The sequence below is a fragment of the Megalopta genalis genome, chromosome 5 (genome assembly GCF_051020955.1).
Source record: "Megalopta genalis isolate 19385.01 chromosome 5, iyMegGena1_principal, whole genome shotgun sequence".
Classification (NCBI taxonomy): Eukaryota; Metazoa; Arthropoda; class Insecta; order Hymenoptera; family Halictidae; genus Megalopta; species Megalopta genalis.
This window is the reverse complement of record NC_135017.1, coordinates 2,997,453-3,025,281: the sequence shown is the minus strand read 5'-3', so window position 1 is coordinate 3,025,281 and position 27,829 is coordinate 2,997,453. Positions and strand designations below refer to the sequence as shown.

Below are 27,829 nucleotides of genomic sequence, written 5' to 3'. Positions count from 1 at the left end.
TGGTAAATGCGACGATCTAAAGGTTAAGAAGCCTGTTATACACGCACGGGAATATTTCAACAGTACTGCAATCATTCTTAGGATGGGAACGAGTACACCAAGACGAACCAATCATCATCGTGTTTAATTTTTTATGCATCGAATGAAGCATTCCACGGGAAGTGATACGTTATCTACATCAAAAGGCTCAACGGAAGTCTAGTGTAGGCTCGTCTATTATAATCAGACAAATCGCCCTCTAGGAATCATACGACGTATTATGTATTTTCCTTATCTCGTTATTCTATGATTAGACAAATTATTAAAAAAAAACAAAATGAAACGATAGAATTATTTACCCGACTTTCTCTGTGCATGCGAAATAACACGCGTGCGAAAGGTTAACGACGCAGCGACTTGCACTGGAATTATCAATTCCTGGAAAAAAAATGAGGTCCGATGTCGAATAGCAAGGTCGACGGTAGAAGTATAAAATAGCGAGTACTCGTTGCAATTACTATCGATTGCACAGTACAAGATCTCTCTCGTCGCTGTCGATGCGTTCGTTGCACGTTGGCAGTAACCAAGAAAATTAATCGGCGAAGATCAGTTAGGCGCCTAAACAGTTGGAGCTTGATCAGATAGTCAGCATTGGGGATACAATCGTTGCTAGTGATTCTCAGACAAGAAAGTGGGGACTGCCAATATGTTGAAGTTTTCGCTGACGTTCCTTGCAATAACCTTAGTTGCACTTTTCGTTGTGGAGCTCTCGAGTGGTCAACCTGCAAATGGCTCACAATCAACCATCAACAACAAAACAGAAGGTGAATATCATAAGGTAAAAGCAGAGACCACAGATAACAGTTGTATCAAAAATTTGGTACAGAATAATTATCGACAGAAAATTGATTATGTCTTCGCACAAATTGATCATTAGATTTTAAAGGAAATTTGGAAAAATCCGGTGATTAGAAAAATATAAGATTTACGCTGTGGTTCTGAATAACTATTACAAATGACGGAAATAGATTTTGTTTACAAATAACCATTATAGATGATAAGAATGTTAATTTCTTACGTATGAACATAACACTTGACGAAAATAGTTTTTGTTTATGGGCAACCATTACGGTTGAGTAAAGTAATAAAGTACGAACATGTACCAATTTTACGAAACACCGTTCACGTACCGTATCCCCGAGTTCCATAAATCGGGGCAATGAAAACATTGAAGTACCCAATATTGAACAGTATCTTCCTTCTAATTCTCATTGTGATACATAAGAGTACTTGCATGAATGAATATATAATGAACAGTGCACAAACACATTGGCAGAATTGTTGCATCCACTTTCATGTAATCTGTCCATTTTTTAGTGTATTACTTGTACTTCTGTTCCAACTAGAAGTCACAATTTAGCGGTGTTTCACAATGGGTACTCTTACCTTACCCGTGTCAAGAATTAGTAGCTTGATGAAAGGTTGTCATGACAAAAATGATAAACAGTTGCGAAAGATCCGCGCTTCTTAGACGGAAGTTCTTGGTTCCAGAAAGTACGTTATCGCCCCGACAACCCGGAGGAAAAATCTGCTGTACGCCGACTTTAGATAGAAACGATTACATTGTTACGCCGGGGCTGGGAGCCCACAAGCTTCATAAGCGGGGGGTGTCGTGGAACGATGCGCGATTGATCTGTCTGATGGAAGGAGGTACGACGAGATCGACACTAGTTTGCAAAATAGGAAAGAAAGTAAAGGATATTTGTTTTGCAGCTCACTTGGCCCTGTTAGATTCCGCGAGAAAAACGGCCCTGTTCGAAGACTGGATGACAAAAGAGTCTAAGTCGCTTGTCTGGATAGGCTTCCACGATCTGTTTCAGGAAGGGTCCTGGACCACTGTGACCGGCGAGTTGGTCGATACAATGGCGTATCAACCATGGGCTAAAGGCCAGCCCAACAATTTCGGGAATATACAGCACTGTGGGTTCCTCTGGAACCAGAACAAGAATGGTATTGGGGCTCACGACGGCCCGTGCGCTAACAACTATTCGTTCATCTGCGAAATCAATTTGTGTAGCGCTTTAAATCCTATTACAGTTTCGAATGGAAAGCTGGGTAACTGAGCTCATAGCTCGGCTTTCGAGCGTGATTAACGTAGGTTAGATGTCCCAGTTTTCGCGCATGTCTTAATTTCTGTGGCCCCGGATTAGGATTGTATTGAAAAAGAAAGTTTTATATATGAATTGATGATCTATACTTTTTTATTAGGCTTATCCATCAATATGTAAGAGTGGGGATGAGGTATTAATTTATATATAAAACCTTTATTTTTCTATATATTTTTTATATGTATTCTACATAAAAATATGAAAGATACGTTGGACGTATTAATTATTTCAATCGACACTTATATTGATGAACACTCTGCCGACCTGACTGCAACCTAGCTAAATGTAAGGGTTTGCATGGATGGATGAAAAGGGCACAGCTTTCTTTGAAAGACGAGCGCATTCTATTTCAAGTTGTCGCCAAGCAATGAATGTCACGACTGTCACGCTGTCAAGATATGAAAGGAATAGTGTTTGCTCGTTGCGAAAGTTGCGAAAAATATGTTTCCTGTCACTCAGTTCTTTATAACTAACAATTGACAATAATTATCATAAATATAATAGGCAAATTCATGTAACTCACTTTTATATAATACATCTAATTAGCTTTGAGCAGATGATTCTGTCGTTCTGCTTTCCTTAGATTTCTTCTCTCCTTCTTTCGATTCTGCTGATCTTTCAAGATCAGACCTCCTTTTAGTTGAATTTTTAAGTTACATATTTGCATCCTCTATGACACTTTCACATGTAGCGTGAGGCTAACTTTTAAATAATGCTCCTAATTAAAAATTTTTGAATACGAAAGTTGTCGAGTTATAATTGGGAGAGGTGATATCGTATTACCTTTTTTTTATATTATATATTTTCCGAAACTTCAAAATCGTCTACTTATTTTTAAATAGAAATATATTTATTTCTCTAATTCTAGACCGAAATAATACTAAATTTTTCATGAAAAAGTATAATCCTATGTTGATGATAAACTTAATGACTAACGAAATTTTAAGATCAGTCGATCAGAGAATCTAAGCCGCGCAGCATTATCAGACAAGTTGTTCGCTGGTTAAAATCTCGTCAACCATTCAGTTTCGGAACATTACAGCATAATACTGTCCTACATAAAATTAAAAATTCTTTTAATATACGACGTGTATTTAAATATTTTTAATTAGACGCATAATTTATGAATTCTTTCAGATATGACAATTATTTGTCTCACTCTGTGACATCTGTGAAACCGTCAACGATATTAAAGAATGTTTCAAACAAAATTTACTTGATTTTTGGGGGCACCTAATCTGATGTTAATAAGACTTTTCTATGTGGACGCGTCGAGGACATATGAATTCATAAAAATTCTAAGGCACTTATTGCGAAAAATCATTGATTTAGAAGATAATATCTATCACCAACTTTCCACAGGTGAGTTCTTACTAAACTACAATGCATTCCCAAAATTCAAATATCTCCTAAACCAATGATTTTTCGCAATAAATGTCATAGTATTTTTATGAAGAGAATGACGCGTTGATATGCTTCATATGTCCTCGACGCGTTGATATGCTTCATATGTCCTCGACGCGTTCACCTTCAAAAATGTGATCAATATCAGCTTACATGCATCCGAAAACGATTCAAATTTTGTTCGAAACATTTACTAATATCGTCGACGGTTTCGACAATATTTAACTGGATCGATTTAAATGAGTCGTCCAGTATAAAAATATCTGTTTATGAATCAGTTGAATGGTATTCCTTGTGACTGGAAGTTATAAAACAGCGTGATCTCGTTACATCGTCAACTCAGTTCCCGATCTCGCGTCGCGGCCGTTCTGTTCGTTGCACGTTTGCCGAATTCAAGGAAAATAATCAACGACCAGCAAGGATCAGGTATCATTCGGCGACAATACATACAATTAGTGCTGAATACGATAGTCAGCATCGCAGATACAATCGTTGCTAGTGATTCTCAGACAAAGAAATTGGCAGTTCCAAAATGCAGAAGTTCTCACTGACGTGCCTCGTATTTACCATTGCCGCACTCATAATTGCGGAGTTATCGAGTGGTCAACCTACGAATTTAAGCAAGCACAACGGAACGGAAATCGGAGGTGAATATTATACAGTAGGAAACGAAAGTATTTCATCGCCTTTTAAAAAAACAGTATACTACGTAATGACTAAAATGCTTCGTTTCAATTTTTCTGTTATATATTTTAAATGACAAAAGGAGTAAAAGAGCTCTTGCTTTCTAACTTTTTTGTCTGAGCCTATAACAAAAATTTAACAAGTGCCTTTCGAAGATTTCGATAATTCATATGAGTGTTGAAATTATGATCGAAATCGATTAACCCAGAGACAAGATACAGGCATTGAAAGATTTCAAGAACTGCAGACTTTTTACAGTTTTTGGTCGAAAATGTCAAAAATCATGTGAATACTGCGATTTTTGATATCTTTAATTTGTTGTAATTCATAACAACGTCAAGCGATTTCGATGAAATTTTCAGCATTTGTGTAAGTCACCAAGATCTACGAAAGGCATTTTTTTTTTAATTTTTGTTATAAGCTCAGATAAGAAAGTCAAGAAACGAGAGTTTTTTTATTTCTTTTATCATTCCAATCATGTGATTCTAACAGTAAAATTGAAACATAACATTTTAGTCGTTATGTAGTAGACCAGTACCCCCGTTATTTAAAAAGAATGCAAGTCATTTAGTTCAATTTGAAAAAGATTATTGAGTTTTAAAAGGCGCTCGAACATTCGAATGCCTATTACAACGGGACAACTTATTCAAAATTGAAAGAAATCACTTCAATTGTTTTTACGATATTAGAGGAATTAGTTTAGTAAACAATGATTAAAGAATTACTTTCAAAAATTGCAATTCGTTGAAAAACTACAGGTTTCTGGGATATTCAGAGTGTAATAAATTGGGACGAAACTACGATTTTCGTGAGCTTTAATCGTTTACAACTCGTATCAAGGTCAACCAATTTCGATGAAATTTCCTACATCCCTAAAATTGCCGAGATCTACAGAACACCATTGTCTAATAAACTAATTCCACTAACATCTAAAAAAAATTTAGATCACTTGGCCATATAATATAAAAGTAATTTCGTTTTATATGCCGTACGAATACTTCCGTGCCTCACTGTATGTCGAGAATTGGTAGAGAGACAAAAAGTCGTTGTGAGACAAATTCCAAAAATTGGATGAGGTTCAACAATCTTAGTTATCAGTTTCAGGTTCGTTATCCTGTCAACAATCTTTGGACAAAATTGGCTGTGTACCCTGTTTAAATAGGAGCGATTATATTACTACGCCGGGTCTAGGAGCCCACAAGATTCATAAACGTCAGGTGACGTGGAACGAAGCGCGAAAGATCTGCTTGAGGGAAGGAGGTATGAAATGATCGCAGCAAATTTTGCAAATAATGAATGAAAACTGAAAGTAGATACATATTAATGTCACGTCACGTAAAATCGCGCAGCATCGTAGGAAAGATCAAATGTGTCTCCGCACACCTTTTAAAACGAAGATCACAGGGTTTCACGAATTGCAACCAAAGACAGATAATTTTGACTAACGCGTTAACCGACTTCAGCATGTATATAAATTACCGACAATTACAAAATGCATTTTTTAAATTTTCATTATAGGTTCTCAGATACATAAGTGAGAAGACGAGAGTAAAGGTATTTTGGTCATCGTACAGTAAACAAGTCCTTCTAACATTTACAAAAAAATTCAAGACGTTTGTAGCAGTTTCAAAAAAGTTACATCGTTTCAAAAAGTGTGTGGGCACTTTTGCTTGTCACTGCACATAGGAATAGTTTGACGTGACACTGATTTGTTTCTCACAGATTTGAAGGTATAAAAGTACGCAGGCTCGCACATTTCCAACGTGACAAGATTTCACGTGACGTGATGTGAGTATTGTCCTCACGTGAGAAGAAGGCACATTTGCGTTTACATTCCTCCTCTTATTAGCTGCCCACTGCCGCAGCTATCGAACGGTATTGGCCGAAAACGACGACGAAGATCGACGGCGTCATTAGCGACTGACAGGGGAAGCTAATAAGAGGGGGAGTCTAAACAGAAAGGCGTCTTCTTGTCGCGTGAGGACTATATGTGACTACGTTAACGGACAATTGTCTTTCAGCTCGCTTGCCCATCTTAGATTCTGCGAGCAAAGAAGCCCTGTTCAAAGGCTGGATGAAAGAAGCGCACTTGGATCGTGTCTGGTTAGGTTTTCACGATTTGTTTGAGGAAGGGTCCTGGACAACTGTGACCGGCGAGTTGGTCGATACGATGAGCTATCATCCATGGGGTAACGATGAGCCCAACAATTTAAGCGATAGACAGCACTGTGCAGTCCTATGGGAAAAATTTAAGGAAGGTGGGGGGGCTGACGACATCGCTTGCGACGACAAGTGTTCGTTCGTCTGCGAAATCAATTTGTGTAATTTAATATAATAACTTAAATTTAATATAATAATTAAATATAATAATTAATTGTGTAATAATTTAATAACTCATCTTCAAAGAGCATGATTATCGTAATTTGTCCAATAAGAAACGCCCAGGACGAAACGATCCCATTTTTCCCCTCTCCTCCATCATTGCAGCGCCACCAAAATATAAAATAATTGTACATGGAATGTGGAAATCAAAAGGAGGATCGATGTTAACAATGCATAGAATATAGAATTAAGAGGACGATACAATATAATACATAGAATATGGAATCAATAAAAATATATGAGATAATATGTATATGAAATATAGGGAAATAAGTGAAAATAAAAAAACAATAGTTAACAAGATTCTGCTATATTCATGTATGATACGTAACACTTTTCTTTGCCAGGAATTTGGCATGTTAAATTTGTGAATTAACATAAAAAACATTAATCGCTAACAGAAAAACCTAAATAATACAAGAAATATGGAAATGTTTTTCTTATTCCTTAACAAAAAATAGAAGATTTCAGAAGAAACCGAAACGTTTACTTGTTGTATGGGTGATTTGAAAGTAACAGTTTTCAAGCATTTATATAAAATGACTCCCATTAATATTCGGACACTTCTTGAAACACAATAACATTTTCAAAACTGGAATAAACGATTTGAATTTTTCTTAGATGATACAGGGACTAGTTTACTAGACAATGACTACGCTACTTTCGTTATAATTTTACAATTACTTGGAATGGTAAAACAAAATAAAAGACTCTCGTTTCTTGGCTTTCTTATCTGAGCCAATAACGTTTAAAAAATACGTTTTGTAGATCTCGGTAAGTTATACGCATACTGAAAATTACATCGAAATCAGGTGACGTAAAGTCAAGCTACAAAAATTGGAATAACTGCAAATTTCACACACTTATCGGCCGTTGAACACGAATACAAATACATAGTAATGCTAGAACAAAAACAATGACTTAACTTTCTTATTGCTAATTTTTTATACATGAAATTTTTTTTAATATATTGGTCAGATCCTTTTAATTAAAATAAGACCAAATACGACATGCTTTTGGGATTGCATTTTACGGAAGGTTACGGAAGGTACACGCAAGGTTAAGGATCACGAAAGGGATATTAGGAAAAGTCTTCGAAAAACGTACGAAAAGTCTCCGTACGTAACACTTATATCAAACAAATGTTTGCTTATCTACTGCTGTTGTTAAAAAATGAAAGTAATTTTTCATCGCGTCAAAGTGATCTAACCCCTTCAGGGGCAGCTGCTCAAGAGCTTGTCCCCGTACAGGCAGCGATTTTCAGCACAGGGAAAACAAACGACGATCGGTGGGCTCTAGGCACCACTCCCGAGGGAAACAGCCATACTCCCTTCCATAGCTTGCCGTGGGACTCCCCACCAGTAACAACACGTTATTTGACTGAAGATAGTGACAAAGATCGAAAATAGCTTACGTCGAGATTGAGTGAAGTAGAATGAGCGCGGACGATCGACATACATATAACGGCAACGCGTGCGAGTGAAACAAGGATTGCATGAAAATATTAACACTTCCCTCTTTGATTTCTCTCACCCCCAAGACGCTTGCTCCTAGTTTTTCCAGGGCCGAATCAAAATTTTCGGGCCCTTGTACATGAGGCGACTATGCGAGCAAGATCCCTCGATGGAGGTCTAAAAATCGTCCCTGAGCAACCTAGTCTAACAGGCACTCAGCTGCAGTCGCTGTACAGATCACTTAAACCGATTGTTTACATTTTATGCTAATTCTCGTCGAACGCATAACCTTCACCAAATAAGGAGGCACTTTTGTGTTAACATTCCCCCTCTTACTAGCTACGCCATTGCCGCTAGGGGTAGCGAGTTGGAGGGGGGAATGTAAACACAAGGATGCTTTGTCGCATGAGGACTATAGTATAGTTCGGGGCACGGAATAAACCAGCACGCAACATGAGGATAGCGAGGACACCGTCTTCTGACTCCAGTCGGGCGTCTCGTTCCTCGTGGCCGTCATTTTCGGCTCGGAGCACCTCAGGTGCCTGTGCTAGTCACTTTATACATATGTATGTTTATAGCATTTAGGCGATCGTCCGGAGCGAGACGCGTGACGAGGGTCAGGAGGCGTAGCCCTCGCGATACTCATGTTGCGTGCTGGTTAACCTTTTAGGTACATCTGAATTCTGCGCGAGGCTATTTCTCTGGACGACAGAGTCTGATACTGTATATTCTGTCTGTATATACAGGATGTCCCAAAAATGTCTCGCAATCCGAAAGTGGCGGGTTCCTCAGGCCATTTGAAGCAACTTTTTCCTTTAGAAAAATTTTCTCCGAGGCACCGTTAACGAGTTATTAATGAAAAACAGTGACCAATGAGAGGCGAGCTCAGCTGGCGTGAGGCGACTGAGCCAATGAGCGGAACTGAGCTTCGTGCACTGGTCGGCTGGGCCGCCTAGCGTCAGCCGTACTCGATTCTTATTGGTCATTGTTTTTCGTTAATAACTCGTTAACGGTGCCTCGGAGAAAATTTTTGTAAAGGAAGAAGTTGCTTCAAATGATCCGAGGAACACTCTGCAGACTGTTGTAAGTCGATGTGAAGAAAAAAGAAGTGTGAAACAATGCATATGAAGACGATTATTTGGTTCAAACGATGAGCGAGTGAGCTACTAGAGCAATGCACTATAGTGGCGCGTCGTCCAGAGAGATGACATCCGCGAAATCAACTATAGTGGCGTGTCGTTCTGAAAGATGACGCGTCGTGCCTAAAAGGTTGATTCCGAGCTCTGGTATAGTTCGTAAAAAGAGCAAGGAAATAAAGGACATTTGTCTTGCAGCACACTTGGCCGTGTTAGATTCTGTGGAAAATGAAAGCAAGTTTCACGGGTGGATATATAAGGAGTACTTGGGAGGTCTCTGGTTAGGCTTCCACGATCTGTTTGAAAGAGGGTCATGGACCACCGTGACCAGCCAGTTTGTCGACAAGTTGGAGTATAATCCATGGGCTGAATACGAGCCGAGTATTACAAACGAAGAGAACCGCTGTGGGATGCTCAGGAAAAAGTACGGCGCCAATGGTGGAGTCGAGTCCAACGGAAGTGATAAACGGTTTCCGTTCATCTGCGAAATCAATATGTGTAGTGCGTTAGATCAGAGTGTTTCGAATAAAGAGCTGGTAAATTTGTGTTAATAACTCGCTTTACAAGCATGATCAGCGTAGGTAGGATGTCCCAGTTTTCGTGTATGTCTCAATTTCTGTGCCTCCGGATTGGAAATGTATTAAAAGAGAAAAGTTTCATATATATAAATTCATGATCTATATCCTCTTTTTATTACGCATAACCATCAACAAGATTCGTGATGAGGCATTAATTTATATATAACACCTTTATATATATATATATATATATATATATATATATATATATATATATATATATACATCCAAAAATATATATATATATATATTTTTTTTCTATGTAAAAACATAAAAGATTCCTTTGACGTTCTTTATCATAAAGTCAACCGTTTACTAGCTATTGCAAGCAACACTTATTTATGGATACTCTGCTAACCTGACTGCGACCAAACTAATTGTAAGGGCTTGAGAATGAAGGCCGGACAATCGGAATAATCGACAAATCAGATAGAGATATGTATTATCAGTTTTTTAGCAATGGATGCAAAAGAATAATCAAGTATGCATGGTTTCAAGCTAACTATACAATAAATTCTTTAACTTCGATTTAATCTTTAATTATTATACAAAATTTATTAATAATTCTTGAGTGAATAGCTGAAAAATGCACAGCCTTCTTTGAAACACAAGCGCGTTCTGTTTCAAGTCATTGCCAAGCTATGAATGCCATGACTGTCTCGCTATTAAGATATGAAAGAAACATTATGTTTGCTATCATTCATTTCTTTATACCTACCGATCTACAAAAATTATTATCCTCAATTTTTTAAATTATAGCCTATCAATAAATTCATATAGCTTACTTTTATATAATAAATCTAATTAATTTGAACAGACGGTTCTGTCATTCCGTTTTCCTTAGTTTTCTTCTTTCCTTTTTTTCACTTCTGTTGCTTTTTCAAAATCAGATCTCCTTCTAGTTGAATTTTTAAGTTACATATTTGCATCCTCTATGACACTTTGACATGTAGCGTGAGGCTAACTTTTAAATAATGTTCCTAATTAAAAATTTTTGAATACAAAAGTTATCGAGTTATAATTGGGAGACGTCATATCGTATTACTTTTTTTTTATATTATGTATTTTCCGAAACTTCAAAATCATCTACTTATCTTTAAATAGAAATATATTTATTTCTCTAATCTAGACCGAAATAATACTAAATTTTTCATGAAAAAGTATAATCCTATGTTGATGATAAACTTAATGACTAACGAAATTTTCAGATTAGTCGATCAAAAAATTTAAATAGAAGCTGTTCACTCAGTTTTGGATCAAAATAGGTTTATACTTTTCACCTTAAAATTAAAAATTCTTTCAATCTACGACGTGAATTTTTCTGTTTAAAATTTTTAATTTATGCAATTTATATGATTGAATACGAGATAACCCTTCAAAATCGATCCATTCAAATATCTTGAAAACCGTCGGCAACGGTAAAAAATGTTTCAAACGAAACTTTAATGGTTTTCGGGGGCACGTAACCTGATATTGATAAGATTTTTCTAAGTGAACCCGTCGGGGACATGTTAAAATCAACTTTATCTTTTTAATGGAAACATATATTTTTTATTATACCAGTCGATTCTTCTCACAAAAATATTATGGCATTTATTGCGAAAAATCATTGGTTTAGGAGACATTTGAATTTTAGTAATACATTGTAGTTTAGTAAGAGCACTCACCTATATAAAGTTGGTGTTCAAAAATAATACCATCAGCCTGAATGCAAAGATTTATTATTGTCTCCAAAAGATATTAAAATTAATATCTTCTAAACCAATGTTTTTTCGCAATAAATGTATTAGTATTTGTATGAATTCATGAGTCCTCGACGCGTTCACCTACAAAAATGTTATGAACATCAGATTGCGTGACCCCAAAAACCATTCAAATTACGTTTGAAACATTTCTTAGTATTGTCGACGGTTTCGAAGATATTTGACTTTTATCGATTTAAATAAGTCATCCAGTATAAAAAGGTCTATGTCATTTCATGAATCAATTGAATGGTGTTCCTTGTGAGTGGAAGTTATAAAATAACGCGATCTCGTTACATCGTCAACTCAGTTCCCGATCTCGTGTCTCAGCCGTTCTGTTCATTGTACGTTCGCTGAATCCAAGGAAAATAATCAACGACCAGCAAGGATCAGACATCGTTCAGCGACGTTACATACAGTTAGTGCTGGATACGATAGTCAGCATCGCAGATACAATCGTTGCTGGTGATTCTCAGACAAAGAAATTGGCAGTTCCAAAATGCAGAAGTTCTCACTGACGTGCCTCGCATTTACCATTGCCGCACTCACAATTGCGGAGTTATCGAGTGGTCAACCTACGAATTTAAGCAAGCACAACGGAACGGAAATCGGAGGTGAATATTATACAGTAGGAAACGAAAGTATTCGATCGCCTTTTTTAAAAAAAACAGTGTACTACGTAATGACTAAAATGCTTCGATTCAATTTTTCTGTTATTTACTTGAAATGACAAAAGAAATAAAAGAGCTCCCGCTTTCTAATCTTTTTGTCTGAGCCTATAACAAATGTCTCTCGTAGATTCCGATAACTTATATGAGTGCTGAGACTTTGATCGAAATCTATTAATTCATAGTCAAGCTACAAGTATTGAAAGATTTCAAAAACTGCAGATTTCTTACAGTTTTTGGTCAAAAGTGTTAAAAATCATGTCAAAACTGCGATTTTTGCGATCTTCAATTTGTTCTAAATCGTAACGACAACTAACTTCGATGAAATTTTTAACACGTCTAAAATTGCCGAGAACTAAAAAAAACATCACTGTCTAGTATAAACCAATACCTCTGACATCTCAAAAAAATTTAGATCACTTGGCCCTATAATACAAAAGTAATTTCGTTTTAAAAGCTGTTCGAATACTTTCATGCCACACTGTATGTCGAGAATTGGTAGAGTGACAAAAAGTCGTTGTGAGATAAATTCTAAACAATTGGATGAGATTCAACAATCTTAGCTATTAATTTCAGGTTCGATATCCTGTCCACATTCTGTGGACAAAATCGGCTGTATACCCACTTTAGATAGGTGCGATTATGTTGCTACGCCAGGCCTAGGGGCGCACAAGGTTCATAAACGCAAGATGACGTGGAACGAAGCGCGAAAGGTCTGCTTGATGGAAGGAGGTATGAAAAGATCGCGGCAAATTTGCAAATAATGAAAGAAAACTGAAAGTAGATACATATTAATGTCACGTCACGTAAAATCGTGTAGAATCGTAGGGAAATTAATATATTGAAGATTAAACGGGTTCACGCACCTTTTAAAACGATTTAAAATCACAGGGTTTCACGAATTGCAATCAAAAACACATCATTTTGTCATGTTTCAGTGGCTGTAGATTGACTAACGCGTTAACCGACTTTAATTAAATTTTCATCATGTATATCAGTTACCGACAATTACAAAATGAATTTTTTTTAATTTTCATTATAGGCTCTCAGATAAAAAGTGAGAAGACGAGAGTTTTTTCAAATTTTTTGTATTCAAAGTAATAGCAAAATAAAAAAAAAGGTATTTTAGTCATCGTACAATAAACAGTCCCTCTAATATTTACAAGAAAATTCAAGACATTTGAACCAGTTTCAAAAAAGTTATATCGTTTCAAAAGGTGTGTGGGCACTTTTGCTTGTCACTGTACATAAGAACAGTTTGACGTGATACTGATTTGTTTCTCACAGATTTGAAACAATAAGAGTACGGAGGCTCGCACTCTTCGAATGTCACAAGATTTCATGTGACAAAGTATAAGTATTGTTTTTACGCGAGAGGAAGGCACTCTTGTGTTTACATTCCTCGTCTTACTAGCCATGGAATAGTATTAGCCGAATACGGTGACGAAGATCGACGGCGTCGCTAACGACTGACAGCTGTGGCAATGGTGAAGCTTACTAGCTTAGGGGGAATGTAAACACAGGTGCCTTCTTGTCGTGTGAAGACTATAATGTTTCTACGTTAACGCACATTTGTTTCGCAGCTCACTTGGCCATCTTAGATTCTGCGAGCGAAGAAGCCCTGTTCAAAGGCTGGATGAAAGAAGCGCACTTGGATCGTGTCTGGTTAGGTTTTCACGATTTGTTTGAGGAAGGGTCCTGGACAACTGTGACCGGCGAGTTGGTCGATACGATGAGCTATCATCCATGGGGTAACGATGAGCCCAACAATTTAAGCGATAGACAGCACTGTGCAGCCCTATGGGAAAAATTTAAGGAAGGTGGGGCTGACGACATCGCCTGCGACGACAAGTGTTCGTTCGTCTGCGAAATCAATTTGTGTAATTCTTCAAATCCCTCTCCTGTTCCGAATGATGCTCACTATTTCAAAATATAGAGTTAATAACTCGTCTTCAAAGCATGATTATCGTAGTTTGTCCAGTATACGAATGTGGAAATCGAAAGGAGGATAGATTATAACAGTACATAGACTGTTGAATTAAGAAGACGATATAATATAATACATACAATATGGAATCAATTTAAATATATGAGATAATATACGGAATATGGTGAAATAAATAAAAAATAGAAAACAATGGGTAACAAAATTTTATTATATTCATGTATGGTACATAACACTTTCCACTGCTACTAATTTGGCGTATTAGATTTGTGAATTAATATGAAAAAGTCGGTAAAAGTTAATCGCTAACAGAAAAACCTAAGTAATAAAAGCAATTACGGAAATGTTTTTCTTATTCTTTAAAAATAATGAAAGATTTTAGGAGATGCCAAAGCTTTTTCCTGTTATATGAATGATTTGAAACTGACGATCATCATTGACAGCAAATATAGTAAATTTTCTCCAATTTCTCCTCAGCTAGTAAAATAAAATATTTGGAAAGAGGAGATATGATTATTCGAGCCTTGCGATTCGTTTTTATAATTATCGATTGTCAACAACTGTAAAAACAAGTCACATGGCTCGAATAATAGTATTCTCCTCTTCCCATATTGTTCATTTATGTGTACAAGCTGAGCGTCAATTAGGGAGAATTTTTTATATTTCTTGCAGTCAGAGTTCGTAGGGAGATTTGCTGGAATCCAGAGGACAGATCTAATGCAGAAAACAATATGGCTTTGTCTAAATGATCGAGGATGTCTTTTATGTCAGGGAGAAGGTAGGCGTCTTCAACCATTTATTCGTTCAGTTTCCTAAAGTCCATCGCAATTCTACATTTCTCTTTTTTTTTTGTCGCGTTTGCTTTCTTAGCGACCACCGAACGTGGAGCGCTAAAGGCGCTCTAAAATTTCTTTATTAAGCATGTCACGTATCTGTCAATGGATCTCGTCATTATGACATTCAAGGGGTCGACAAGTTTTACAATTGGTTGCTTTATCATTTTTTAATGTTATCGTGTATTCGGTTAAGGATGTACAGGGACGGGGAATAGATTCCAATGCGAATGTCTCTCTATAGCTGGCAATTATTTTTTTAATTGAGTGTTTAAATTCTGGATAGATTCCGGATATTTCTTCGTCGATTGAATTTCCTCCATCGTTATTGTATCTTTTGCCTTGAGAGTGACGTATTCTTGGAGGTGTTCGGGCTTCAAGTGATCGAAAATTTCGGTTATTAAGATCTTTCGGCCAAGTGTCCTATTTTTCCACACTTAGTACATTTCACATCAGTTCGCTGTTGGAACGATACATTAGAAAAGTGTTGAGATTTTTCTCGCCTGCTGTTTAACCCGAGAAAGATAACCTACGTCGCAGAGGCGTCTGCGAAGACTGTTGATTTTTGTTAATTTTTCATAGAGGTCTAGTGATTTAAGTTTAAAATTACTTAAAATATAAAAAAATATAATATAAATGCATTTTATTTTTACAATAATGCCAAACCTTTAAAATGACTAGATTAACTTAAATAAATATCCATTGTTAGTATAAAATTGACGCCTTAGAAAAGCATGCGCCTCTGAAGCATATGGTTATCTTTTACGTACGTTGTCATATGGTTATCTTTCTAGGGTTAAAGAAGATGCCTGTCCAATGGTAGGACGCGATGGATAGATAGGTTTTCGAATTATTTACCTTTTCCTGTCCGGTTTGCGGGTGTCGCGGATCCAAAGTTCCATATCAGCAGCTATATTTTGGGGAGTTTTTTTTGGTTCCGGTTTTTGAAACAATTATGAAGAAACGAAGGCGTCAAGTTTGTCGGAGAATTTCTTCTTATCATTAGCTGGGTATCCTGGCAGGATAGCTAATTTTCTGTCATTGGGAAATGATCAATTTCCGCAAAACAAATGACCAACGCGTGAAATTACGTAGAATTCTCACTTGTGAATCGAACTGTTCAAGTTATATTTTTAACATTCGATTTATTTTGGTAATCATTCGAGCACTTCACGTACTAATAAAATAAACCACGCAACCGAATGTTTTCGGGACAACGAATCGAACAAAGGCAGGTAATAAAAATAAGAAAAATTTGTATACGAACGAACCTTTAATTACTGGCCGCGATTCTTTTTATACCCCTGTTATCAGCAAGTAAGAAAGAATCGAACTTATTAAGTCGAACAGAAAGAGTTATATGCATTGTTACGTGGCAACATCGACGCGTGCTTTAATCAAGTGCCTATTGTTAAATTATCGATCGTTTCGTCGTTACGTTGCATCGTGTCTCGCCAAACTATAATTAGATTACGGATAGCTTTTTATCACTCGAATTGTATTTCGTTACACGGCACATAACGGCAATGCGTGCGAGTGAGTGAGAAAGGCTGGTATGAAAATTCACATCACAAAATCGCTAGCAAATTCGCCACAATGAGTCATCAGCCCCGCGCGATCAGGCAAGACGACAAAGACTCCGGCAACGTTATCTTACATTATCTCGACATCTTACTCTGTGATAAAAATTGTTAACTAATTAGGCATAATTATATGAAATTGTCACTTCCTGAGAGATAAGACAGTTCGAAATCGAAGGTGATGATCGATGGTAGAAGTATAAAATAGCGAGCACTCGTTGCTGGTACTATCGACTGCTCCTTCAAGATCGTGTATTGCACGTTCGCATAAACCAAACAAATTAATCACCGACCAGCAAGGATCAGGCATCGTTCAGCGACAATACAAACAGTTAGTGCTTGATCCGATAGTCAGCATCGAGGATACAATCGTTGCTAGCGATTCTCAGACGCAAAACTTGCGACTGCCAGTATGCGGCAGTTTTCGTTCACGTTTCTCGTGATTACCTTAGTCGCACTTTTCGTTGCGGAGTTCTCGAGTGGACAACCTACAGATTTCACCAAGAACAACGATATAAAAAACGGAGGTGAATATTATACTTACAGTAAGAGGCGAAAGTATTCGAACGCCTTTTAAAACGGAATAATTATTTCCAAGTTGAACCAAATGATTTGAATTTGTTTGAAATGTTAGAGGGATTAGTTTATTAGATGATGGCATATAAGCAATCAAGATCTACAAAACGGTATTTTTTAAATATTCATCGAAGACTGAGATTAAAACGTTTAACAAAACGCCAGATTTTTAAATGTTTCTTCTGTCATTTCAACCAATTGCAATGTTGTAAAACAAGTTTTTAGCAATTCTCTAATAAACAAATCCATCTAACATCTCAACGAAATGTAGATCACTCGGTCCAATAATAGAAAAGTTATTTCGATTTAGAAGACGTTCGAATATCTTCGTGTCTCAATATTAATCGAGAATTAGTAGAATGGCAGAAGATCGTTATTAAAAAGAATCGAAAGAGTTTGAGGGGCTTCGAAATTCTAACTAGGCAGCAATTAGTTCCAGATGTGTTACCGTGTCGGCGCTATGAGGACAGAATCGGCTGCGTACCCTTTTTAGATAGGATCGATTATGTTGTTACGCCGGGCATAGGAGCTCACAAGATTCATCGTAACCGGGTGACATGGAATGAAGCCCGAAAGATCTGCATGGAGGAAGGAGGTATAACAAGATCGCGACTAGACTTCGTTCATCAAGAACTGGCAAAGACTGTAAACAGCTGCACGAGAGCGACGCGTGATCGGGCCAGGGCCGAATCAGAATTTTCGGGCCCTTGTACATGAGGCCAGTATGCATGCAAGGGCCGTCGATGGAGTCCACTAAAATTCGTCCTTGAGCATTCTCGCCTAACAGCCACTCAGCTGCAGGCGCTGTATAGATCAGTTAAACCTTTTGTTAGCATTTTGTGCCAGTTCTGGTTGAACGCGTAGTCCTCACGCGACAAGGAGGCACTTTTGCGTTCATATCACCCCTCTTACTAGCTACGCCATTGCAGTTGCGGGTAGCTAGTTGGAAGGGGGGACTGTAAACACAAAGATGCTTTGTCTCATGAGTACTATAGTATACTTCAGGGCACGGAATTAACCAGCACGCAACATGAGGATAGCGAGGGCTACGCCTTCTGACTCCAGTCGCGCGTTTCGCTCCCCGTGGCCGTCACTTTCGGCTCGGAGCATCTCAGGTGCCTGTGCTAGTCGCTTTACATGTATGTATATAGCATTTAGGCGATCGTTCGGAACGAGACGAGCGACGAGTGTCAGGAGGCGTAGCCCTCGCGATGCTCATGTTGCGTGCTGATTAATTCCTAGCCCTGGTATAGTGTGTAAAAAAGGAAAGAAAATAAAGGACATTTGTCTTGCAGCACACTTGGCAGTGTTAGATTCTGCAAAGAAAGAAGCCCAGTTCCAAAAGTGGATAGATAAAGAGACCGTGGTGGGTCTCTGGTTAGGTTTTCACGATCTGTTTGAAAACGGAACGTGGATCACCGTAACCGGCCAGTTTGTCGACACGTTGGAATATCAGCCATGGTCTATCGGTCAGCCGAGATCAAATTATGACAAACACTGTGCGATGCTCTTTGAAATTGACGGCCGAGGTGGTGGGGCCTCGACCTTTAAATGTAAGTACCGGGTTATGTTCATCTGCGAAATCAATTTGTGTAGCGCTTTAAATCAGACTGTTTCGAATGAAAAGCTGGTAAAACTGAGTTAATAATTCGTCTTTCAAGCATTATTAGTGTATGATAGATGTCCCAGTTTCCGTGCATGCCTCAATTTCCGTGCCACCGAATTATAAACATATGGAAAAAGTAAGATTTTGTGTACGAATTGATTATTTATATTCTTTTATTATGTTTACCTATCGACATGTAAGATTCGGGGTGAAGCATCAATTTAGATGTAAAACTTTTCTTTTTCTACTTTTGTATACATATGTATTCTATGCAAAAACATAAAAGATACGTTTAATGTTTTCTTTTTATAGTCTATCGTTTTTCACTAGTTTAAAACGACACTTAATAATGAACGCCCTGTAAACTTGACTGTGACCTCGCTAATTGTAAGGGCTTGAGAATAAAGGCCAGATAATCGGAATAAAGTAAATTCTCCCTAATTTTCCTTCAGCTTGGCAATCGGCAACTATAAAAACGAACCGCAAGGCTCGAACAATCATATCTCCTCTTTCCAAATATTTTACTCTACAAGCTGAAGGACAATTGGAGAGAATTTACAGTAGTCCACAAATCTGACAGATATATGTATTACCAAATTTTTGGCAATGGATGCAAGAGAATGATCAAGTACGCTTGGTTTTAAAGCTAACAATACAATAAATTCTTCAATTTCTATTTTATTTTTAATTACTGTACAAAATTTATTAATAACTCATGAATGCATAGGTAAAAAAGGCACAACTTTCTTTGAAACACAAGCGCGTTCTGTTTCAAAACGTTGCCAAGCAATGAATGTCACGACTGTCTCGCTATCAAGATACGAAAGAAACAGCGTTTGCTCATTACGAAAATTTCAAAAATTATGTTTGCTATCATTCATTTATTTATATCTACCGATCGACAAAAATTATCACAAATGTAATAGGCAATTATCCATTATTACGATTCATTAGTATCATTGTTATTACCATTTATTATCCTCAATTTTTTAAATTATAGCCTATCAATAAATTTATATAACTCACTTTTATATAATAAATTAGTTTCGAACAGATGGTTCTGTCATTCCCCTTTCCTCAGTTTTCTTCCATCCTTCATTTCAGTTCGGCTGACCTTTCAAGGTCAGATAACCTTTTAGATTTAACTTTAAGTTACATGTTTGCAACCCCCATGACATTCCGACATGCAGTGTGAAACTTACTCGCTCACCGCAAATAACTTTCAAATTATGCACCTGATTATAAATTGCCAAATACAAAAGTTGTAAAGTTATAACGGGGGCAGGTAATATTGTATTTTTTTGTTGTTTATACATTGTGTAGTTGCCGAAATTTTACGGTCAACTTACCGTTTTCAAATGGGAAGGTATATTTTCCTAATTGTAGATCGTAAGAGTATTCAATTTTAAGTAAAAAATTATAATTAGTTAATTATAATATAATTAATTATATTAAGTAAAAAATTATAAAACTATGTTGAATGAAAGGGACTCATTTCCACTGCGTTGGCTTACATACACGGCTGCATTTTCACGACTCAGATTTTGTGAAGAGGTCAGCATTACTTTATCTCCAAAATATTTCCAAAATGCTTGACTATTTGAGCCAACATTGGAACATGTGTACATTGTTGTACTATATCTATCGTAAACCATATTTGTGCCACATCAAAATCCGAATTCCAGATGTCCCACCCTCCTCTTGTTAGACGCTGTGTATGTTTACTACGTTCACGTAGTAATGAAGTGTTTCAGTATCTTTATCAACAAAGACATTTTCTGAAAATATCTCGAGTACTGTGGAATTGTATTTTTTTCGTGTACACTATGTGCGCAATATTATGTGTATGTGTGCGCCATTTGAGAGGAGCAGGTGACGTTGATTAACGTGTATTAGGTGCATTGAGACATTGGCTGATGTCTGTCAGGTGTTGTGCTTGTCAATTATCAGAAGGCGAGTATGAATGAATTCAGTAGAAAACAGAGAATAACAGATTGTGTAACACGAAAGGGGAAACAATGTATGTGACGAAAGCGAGCGAGCTTAACGACTTTGTATATTATTCACAAGAAAACTTTATTATCTTTTAAATCCGTATTTCCGTTTTTCTTCAATAAATTATATCCTCTTTTTTTGTCATGACATCCTAATAATTTTTTACGTAGGATGAATAGAAAAATCGATCTGTGCAATAAGAAATATGCATTTCTATTTACAGAAACGATGCAATTGTTAATTACACATGCACTGATGCATTCAAAAACATCCAAGCGCACTACAGATGTAGTGCTCTTCTATAGTGCTCTTTATGCTTCTCCTTTGGCATTGTTTATGATCTGATACAATTGCGTGGACCAACCTGTATAATATAATAATTAGTTTCTCTTTATTTACTTTTGATCAAGATAAGATGAACATTCTCAATCTTTCTTTATAATGGCATGTTACATTTAATGTCATAATTGGAAAGATTACTGAACGCTGAATAAAAATGGATTAAAGGATCTGATCACTTTGAAATTTTGAAAAAATCGGATTTTTGTTTTCTGTCTGAAATAGTAGTTCGAAGTCTTAAAAATAAATTGCAAAAGATTCCAGCCTTTAAGACAAATTATTTCTAAAAATAAGAAACCCGTAACTGATTCGAAAACTTGCGTGCCATAGCGTTAAATATGTGAGAAATTACGTTCGGAAACTTTAAACGGGTTTTACTCGAAACTGTATGCAAGATATCGCGAGGTCTAATCAACCCATTACCATGAAACTCTGCAGATACTTTTATCACATCCACGATGCATGTTTTTATAATTTTTAATAATTTCGGGAAATATGAACAAAAAAACATACGAATTTTTGGTACAAATTCGATAGGTCAAACACAAGCAGCTGTCACTTTAATAATTTTCACTGAAATGAAAATATTCAATGGTCAATGCAATCTTAATTTTAAGCATTTGTTGAATTTTTGTTTCAGGTAATTCCGTTTAGCCATCGTCAAGCCATCCAAAACAAAGTGATTCCGAGCGATGCCGTTTAAAACCCAAATAAGCAACATTTAGAACAAAATTAACACTATTTTTTTCTAGTTCAAAGCATTGTTAAATAACCCATGAAAACTTATATCAATCAAATGTTTGCTTCTCTTTTACTGTTGTTTTAAAACGAAAGTGTCTTTTTATCGCGTCAAAGTAATCGAATCCATTAAGACAAAACTGTTAAACAGCTTGCCCGTACGGGCAGTGATTTTCGGCACAGGACAAACACCGATCGGTGGTCTCTAGGCTCCACTCCCGAGGGAAACGGTACCCCTTCCTTAGCTTCTCGTGGGTCTCCCTACCAGTAACAACACATCATTTGACTGAAACCAGTGACAAAGATCGATTGTAGTTTACGTCGAGATTGGATGAAACAAAAAGAGCTTGCACGATCGACACATAACATCAATGCGTGCGAGCGAGAGAGGAAGGATGGCACTAAAACGTAAACACTTTGTTCTGTCATTTCTCAGTCCGCTAAAACGCTTGGTCGTAGCTTTGCCCCGTAGCTTAGCCTTTAACCTGTGATTTTGTCCATGTACGCCGCGAAGTCTGTTGAACGGCTGTGCCTCAAGGTGCATCGAACCAAAAATCAATAAATACCGAATTATTAGCACTGTCCTCGATTTCGGGCAAATTCAACCGCCCCGCGCGAAAAGACAAAAGACGACAAAGTCTCCGGGCAACGTTATCTTATATTATCTCGACATCTTACTCTCGTCTTGTTACTCTCTGATAAGAATTATTAACTTATTAGGCATAATTTCATGGACTTATCAGTTCCAGGTAGATAAAAGTTCGAGATCGAAGGTGAAGACCGAAGGTAAAAGTATAAAACAGCGAGCACTCGTTGCAGGTGGTATCGACTGCTCGTTCAAGATCGCGTATTGCGGTCAATGTGTCTGTTGCACGTTCGCATAAACCAAACAAATTAATCACCGACCAGCAAGGATCAGGCATCGTCCAGCGACAATACAAACAGTTAGTGCTTGATCCGATAGTCAGCATCGAGGATACAGTCGTTGCTAGTGATTCTCAGACGCAAAACTTGCGACTGCCATTATGCGGAAGTTTTCGTTGACGTTTCTCGTGATTATCTTAGTCGCACTTTTCATTGCAGAATTCTCGAATGGACAACCTACAGATTTCACCAAGAACAACGATATAAAAAACGGAGGTGAATATTATACTTACAGTAAGAGGCGAAAGTATTCGAACGCCTTTTAAAACGGAATAATTATTTCCAAGTTGAACCAAATGATTTGCATTTGTTTGAAATGTTAGAGGGATTAGTTTATTAGATGATGGCATATAAGTTATCAAGATCTACAAAACGGCGTTTTTCAAACTTTCATTATAGACTAATATAAAGAGGTTTACAAACAAACGCCATGCATTAGTAAAAAAATTCCTCTAGCATCTCAAAGAAATTTAGATCGCTTGGTACTATAATAAAAAACTTATTTCGTTTTGAGAGACAGTCGAATACTTTCGCATCTCAATGTTAGTCGAGAATTGGTAATGTGACAGAAGGTCGTTATTACAAAAATTCGAACCAGTTTGAAGAGCTTCGAAATTCTCACTAGCCAGCTTTTAATTTCAGGTGCGTTGCCGTATCGACGTTATAAGGACAGAATCGGCTGCATACACTTTTTAGATAGGTGCGATTATATTGTTACGCCGGGCATAGGAGCTCACAAGGTTCACAGACACGAGGTGACATGGAACGAAGCACAAAAGATCTGCATGGTTGAAGGAGGTATGACCAGATCGCGACTAGACTTCGTTCATCAAGAACTGGCAAAGACTGTAAACAGCTGCACGAGAGCGACGCGTGATCGGGCCAGGGCCGAATCAGAATTTTCGGGCCCTTGTACATGAGGCCAGTATGCATGCAAGGGCCGTCGATGGAGTCCTCTAAAATTCGTCCTTGAGCATTCTCGCCTAACAGCCACTCAGCTGCAGGAGCTGTATAGATCAATTAAACCTTTTTTGTTAGCATTTTGTGCCAGTTCTGGTTGAACGCGTAGTCCTCACGCGACAAGGAGGCACTTTTGCGTTCATATCACCCCTCTTACTAGCTACGCCATTGCAGTTGCGGGTAGCTAGTTGGAAGGGGGGACTGTAAACACAAAGATGCTTTGTCGCATGAGTACTATAGTATAGTTCAGGGCACGGAATTAACCAGCACGCAACATGAGGATAGCGAGGGCTACGCCTTCTGACTCCAGTCGCGCGTTTCGCTCCCCGTGGCCGTCACTTTCGGCTCGGAGCATCTCAGGTGCCTGTGCTAGTCGCTTTACATGTACGTATATAGCATTTAGGCGATCGTTCGGAGCGAGACGCGCGATGAGGATCAGGAGGCGTAGCCCTCGCGATGCTCATGTTGCGTGCTGGTTAATTCCGAGTTCTGATATAGTTTGTAAAAAAGGAAAGGAAATGAAAAATATTTATCTTGCAGCACACTTGGCAGTGTTAGATTCCGCGGAAAAAGAAAACAAGTTTGACGAGTGGATAAATAAGGAGTACTTGGGAGGTCTCTGGTTAGGCTTTCACGGTCTGTTTGAAAGAGGGTCGTGGACCACCGTAACCGGCCAGTTTGTTGACAAGTTGGAGTATAATCCATGGGCTGAATCCGAGCCGGATATTACAGACGAAAAGTACCGCTGTGGGATGCTCAGGAAAAAGTACGGCTTCAATGATGGAGCCGAGTCCAACGGATGTGATAAACGGTTTCCGTTCGTCTGCGAAATCAATTTATGTAGCGCTTTAAATCAGACTGTTTCGAATGAAAAGCTGGCAAAACTGAGTTAATAATTCATCTTTCAAGCATTATTAGTGTATGATAGATGTCCCAGCTTCTGTGCCTGCCTCAATTTCCGTGCCACCGAATTATAAACATATGGAAAAAGTAAAATTTTGTATACGAATTGAGATGATGTATATTCCTTCCTTATGCATACCCATCAACAAGATTCGGAGAGTGAGGCATCAATTTATATATAACACCTTTTCTTTGTTTATATATTTTCTATATGTATTCTATATAAAAACATAAAAGATACGTTTGATGTTTTTTTCATGAAGTCAGTCAGTTTACCAGTTATTTCAAGCGACACTTATTGATAGACACTCTACTAACTTGACTGCAACCTCGCCAATTGTAAGGGCTTGAGAATCGGAATAGTCGACAAATCTGGCAAATATACAGTGAGGAACAAAAAAATATAGAATTTTTTTAAAACTGATTTAAGTGATTTGACTGTTTTTGTAAATGTTAGAGGAACTAGTTCACTGTACAATGACTATAATACTTCTTTTTTTAATTTTGCTATTATTTGGAATAAAAAAATATAAGAAAACTCTCGTTTTTTCACTTTTTTATGTGAGCCTATAATGAAAATTTATAAAATACGTTTGATACTTCTCGATACCTTATATACATGTTGAAAATTTCATTGAGATCGATTGTCCTACAGTCAAGCTATAGCCACTGAAACATGTAAAAATTACTTGTTTCTGGTTGAAATTCGTGAAGTACTGCGATTCTCGTGATATTTAATTATTCGCAGCTTATGTCACGATCAATCGATTTCAATGAAATTTTCAGCATGCATATAAATTACTGAGAAGTACCAAATGCGTTTTTTAAATTTTCATTGTAGGCTCAGATAAAAAGGTGAAAATACGAGTTTTCTACATTTTCTTTTTATTCCAAAAAATAGCAAAATTAAAAAAGGAAGTACTTTAGTCATTGTACAGTGAATTAGTTCCTTTAACAATTATTATTAACAATTATAAAAATAGTCAAGTCATTTAGACTTATTTTAAAAAAATTTTACCGTTTTAAAAGATGTGTGGTCACTTTTACTCTTCACTGTATGTATTATCAAGTTTTTGGCGATGGATATAAGAGAATGATGAAGTGTCCATGGTTTGAAGCTAACTATACAATAAATTCTTCAATTTCGATTTTGTTTGTAATTATCGTACAAAATTGATTAATGCACTTAAACGCATAGATGAAAAATGCACAGACTTCTTTGAAACACAAGCGCGTTCTGTTTCAATCAAGCTACGAATGTCATGACTGTCTCGCTGTCAAGATATAAAAAAAAAATAACGTCTGCTTATTATGGAAGTCGCAAAAATAATGTTTACTGTAACTCAGTCTTTTATACCTACCGATGGACAAAAATATTCTATTATTCCGCTTTCCTTATTTTTCTTCTTTCCTTCTTTTCACTCCGGCTGACCTTTCAAGGTCAGACCATCTTCGAGTTGCATTTTTAAATTACATATTTGTAATACCTATGACATTTTAATATGTAGCATGAGGCTAACTTTTAAATAATGCACTTAATTGAAAATTAAAAAATATATATTTCTCTAATTCTAGACCGGAATAATAGCAACATTTTTAATGAAAATGTATAATCTTATGTTAATGTTAAACTCAATGGTCGCCCATATAACAGGAAAAAAAGTTTTGGTTTCTTCTAAAATCTTTTATTATTTTTAAAGAACATGAAAAATATTTCCGCATTTCTTTTATTATTTAGGTTTATCTGTTAGCGATAAACTTTTACCGAGTTTTTCATATTAATTCACAAATCTAATACGCCAAATTAGTAGCAGTGGAAAGTGTTATGTACCATACATGAACATAATAAAATTTTGTTACCCATTGTTTTCTATTTTTTATTTATTTCACCATATTCCGTATATTATCTCATATATTTAAATTGATTCCATATTGTATGTATTATATTATATCGTCTTCTTAATTCAACAGTCTATGTACTGTTATAATCTATCCTCCTTTTGATTTCCACATTCATATACTGGACAAACTACGATAATCATGCTTTGAAGACGAGTTATTAACTCAATATTTCGAAATAGTGAGCATCATTCGGAACAGGAGAGGGATTTGAAGAATTACACAAATTGATTTCGCAGACGAACGAACACTTGGAGTCGCAGCCGATGTCGTCAGCCCCACCTTCCTTAAATTTTTCCCATAGGGCTGCACAATGCTGTCTATCGCTTAAATTGTTGGGCTCATCGTTACCCCATGGATGATAGCTCATTGTATCGACCAATTCGCCGGTCACAGTTGTCCAGGACCCTTCCTCAAACAAATCGTGAAAACCTAACCAGACACAATCCAAGTGCGCTTCTTTCATCCAGCCTTTGAACAGGGCTTCTTCGCTCGCAGAATCTAAGATGGCCAAGTGAGCTGCGAAACAAATGTGCGTTAACGTAGAAACATTATAGTCTTCACACGACAAGAAGGCACCTGTGTTTATATTCCCCCTAAGCTAGTAAGCTTCACCATTGCCACAGCTGTCAGTCGTTAGCGACGCCGTCGATCTTCGTCACCGTATTCGGCTAATACTATTCCATGGCTAGTAAGACGAGGAATGTAAACACAAGAGTGCCTTCCTCTCGCGTAAAAACAATACTTATACTTTGTCACATGAAATCTTGTGACATTCGAAGAGGCGAGCCTACGTACTCTTATTGTTTCAAATCTGTGAGAAACAAATCAGTGTCACGTCAAACTGTTCTTATGTACAGTGACAAGCAAAAGTGCCCACACACCTTTTGAAACGATATAACTTTTTTGAAACTGGTTCAAATGTCTTGAATTTTCTTGTAAATATTAGAGGGACTGTTTATTGTACGATGACTAAAATACCTTTTTTTTTTATTTTGCTATTACTTTGAATACAAAAAATTTGAAAAAACTCTCGTCTTCTCACTTTTTATCTGAGAGCCTACAATGAAAATTAAAAAAAATTCATTTTGTAATTGTCGATAACTGATATACACAATGAAAATTTAATTAAAGTCGGTTAACGCGTTAGTCAAACTGCAGCCACTGAAACATGACAAAATTATCTGTTTTTGATTGCAATTTACCCGTTTAATCTTCAATGTATTAATTTCCCTACGATTTTACGCGATTTTACGTGACGTGACATTAATATGTATATCTACTTTCAGTTTTCTTTCATTATTTGCAAATTTGCCGCGATCTTTTCATACCTCCT

The 27,829-nt window shown here is 37.0% G+C and overlaps 5 protein-coding genes across 7 annotated transcripts in view; 4 read left to right on the top strand and 1 right to left on the bottom strand.

The window, feature by feature from the left end:
• Flo2 (flotillin-2) overlaps positions 1-27,829 on the bottom strand; it is a 483,891-nt gene that overhangs the window by 377,536 nt on the left and 78,526 nt on the right. The gene's annotated exons all lie outside the window — the stretch shown is intronic.
• LOC117221863 (C-type mannose receptor 2) lies at positions 488-6,920 on the top strand. The gene is made up of 6 exons (XM_076521651.1): positions 488-803; positions 1,531-1,689; positions 1,753-2,094; positions 4,055-4,198; positions 5,334-5,495; positions 6,257-6,920. Exons 1-6 carry the CDS (start codon positions 686-688, stop codon positions 6,568-6,570), a joined length of 1,239 nt encoding a protein of 412 aa, XP_076377766.1. The 5' UTR covers positions 488-685; the 3' UTR covers positions 6,571-6,920.
• LOC117221864 (hemolymph lipopolysaccharide-binding protein-like) lies at positions 11,817-14,333 on the top strand. Its single transcript, XM_076522452.1, has 3 exons — positions 11,817-12,141; positions 12,772-12,927; positions 13,779-14,333. Exons 1-3 carry the CDS (start codon positions 12,027-12,029, stop codon positions 14,129-14,131), a joined length of 624 nt encoding a protein of 207 aa, XP_076378567.1. The 5' UTR covers positions 11,817-12,026; the 3' UTR covers positions 14,132-14,333.
• Positions 16,744-19,423, top strand: LOC143259556 (hemolymph lipopolysaccharide-binding protein-like). The gene is made up of 3 exons (XM_076522451.1): positions 16,744-17,080; positions 17,563-17,724; positions 18,425-19,423. The coding sequence occupies exons 1-3, from the start codon at positions 16,966-16,968 to the stop codon at positions 18,772-18,774; spliced, it is 627 nt and encodes a 208-aa protein (XP_076378566.1). The 5' UTR covers positions 16,744-16,965; the 3' UTR covers positions 18,775-19,423.
• On the top strand, positions 22,204-24,856 carry LOC117221876 (hemolymph lipopolysaccharide-binding protein-like). Its single transcript, XM_076521934.1, has 3 exons — positions 22,204-22,947; positions 23,374-23,529; positions 24,232-24,856. Exons 1-3 carry the CDS (start codon positions 22,833-22,835, stop codon positions 24,582-24,584), a joined length of 624 nt encoding a protein of 207 aa, XP_076378049.1. The 5' UTR covers positions 22,204-22,832; the 3' UTR covers positions 24,585-24,856.

Coding starts and splice junctions, on each gene's coding strand:
- LOC117221876 (XM_076521934.1), top strand. CDS start 22,833: ATGCGGAAGTTTTCGTTGACGTTTCTCGTGATTATCTTAGTCGCACTT. Junction 22,948..23,373: donor CAACGATATAAAAAACGGAG/GTGAATATTATA, acceptor TTTTAATTTCAG/GTGCGTTGCCGTATCGACGT. Junction 23,530..24,231: donor GATCTGCATGGTTGAAGGAG/GTATGACCAGAT, acceptor TTTATCTTGCAG/CACACTTGGCAGTGTTAGAT.
- LOC117221864 (XM_076522452.1), top strand. CDS start 12,027: ATGCAGAAGTTCTCACTGACGTGCCTCGCATTTACCATTGCCGCACTC. Junction 12,142..12,771: donor CAACGGAACGGAAATCGGAG/GTGAATATTATA, acceptor TATTAATTTCAG/GTTCGATATCCTGTCCACAT. Junction 12,928..13,778: donor GGTCTGCTTGATGGAAGGAG/GTATGAAAAGAT, acceptor TTTGTTTCGCAG/CTCACTTGGCCATCTTAGAT.
- LOC117221863 (XM_076521651.1), top strand. CDS start 686: ATGTTGAAGTTTTCGCTGACGTTCCTTGCAATAACCTTAGTTGCACTT. Junction 2,095..4,054: donor AGTTTCGAATGGAAAGCTGG/GTAACTGAGCTC, acceptor GTTGCTAGTGAT/TCTCAGACAAAGAAATTGGC. Junction 4,199..5,333: donor CAACGGAACGGAAATCGGAG/GTGAATATTATA, acceptor CTTAGTTATCAG/TTTCAGGTTCGTTATCCTGT.
- LOC143259556 (XM_076522451.1), top strand. CDS start 16,966: ATGCGGCAGTTTTCGTTCACGTTTCTCGTGATTACCTTAGTCGCACTT. Junction 17,081..17,562: donor CAACGATATAAAAAACGGAG/GTGAATATTATA, acceptor GGCAGCAATTAG/TTCCAGATGTGTTACCGTGT. Junction 17,725..18,424: donor GATCTGCATGGAGGAAGGAG/GTATAACAAGAT, acceptor TTTGTCTTGCAG/CACACTTGGCAGTGTTAGAT.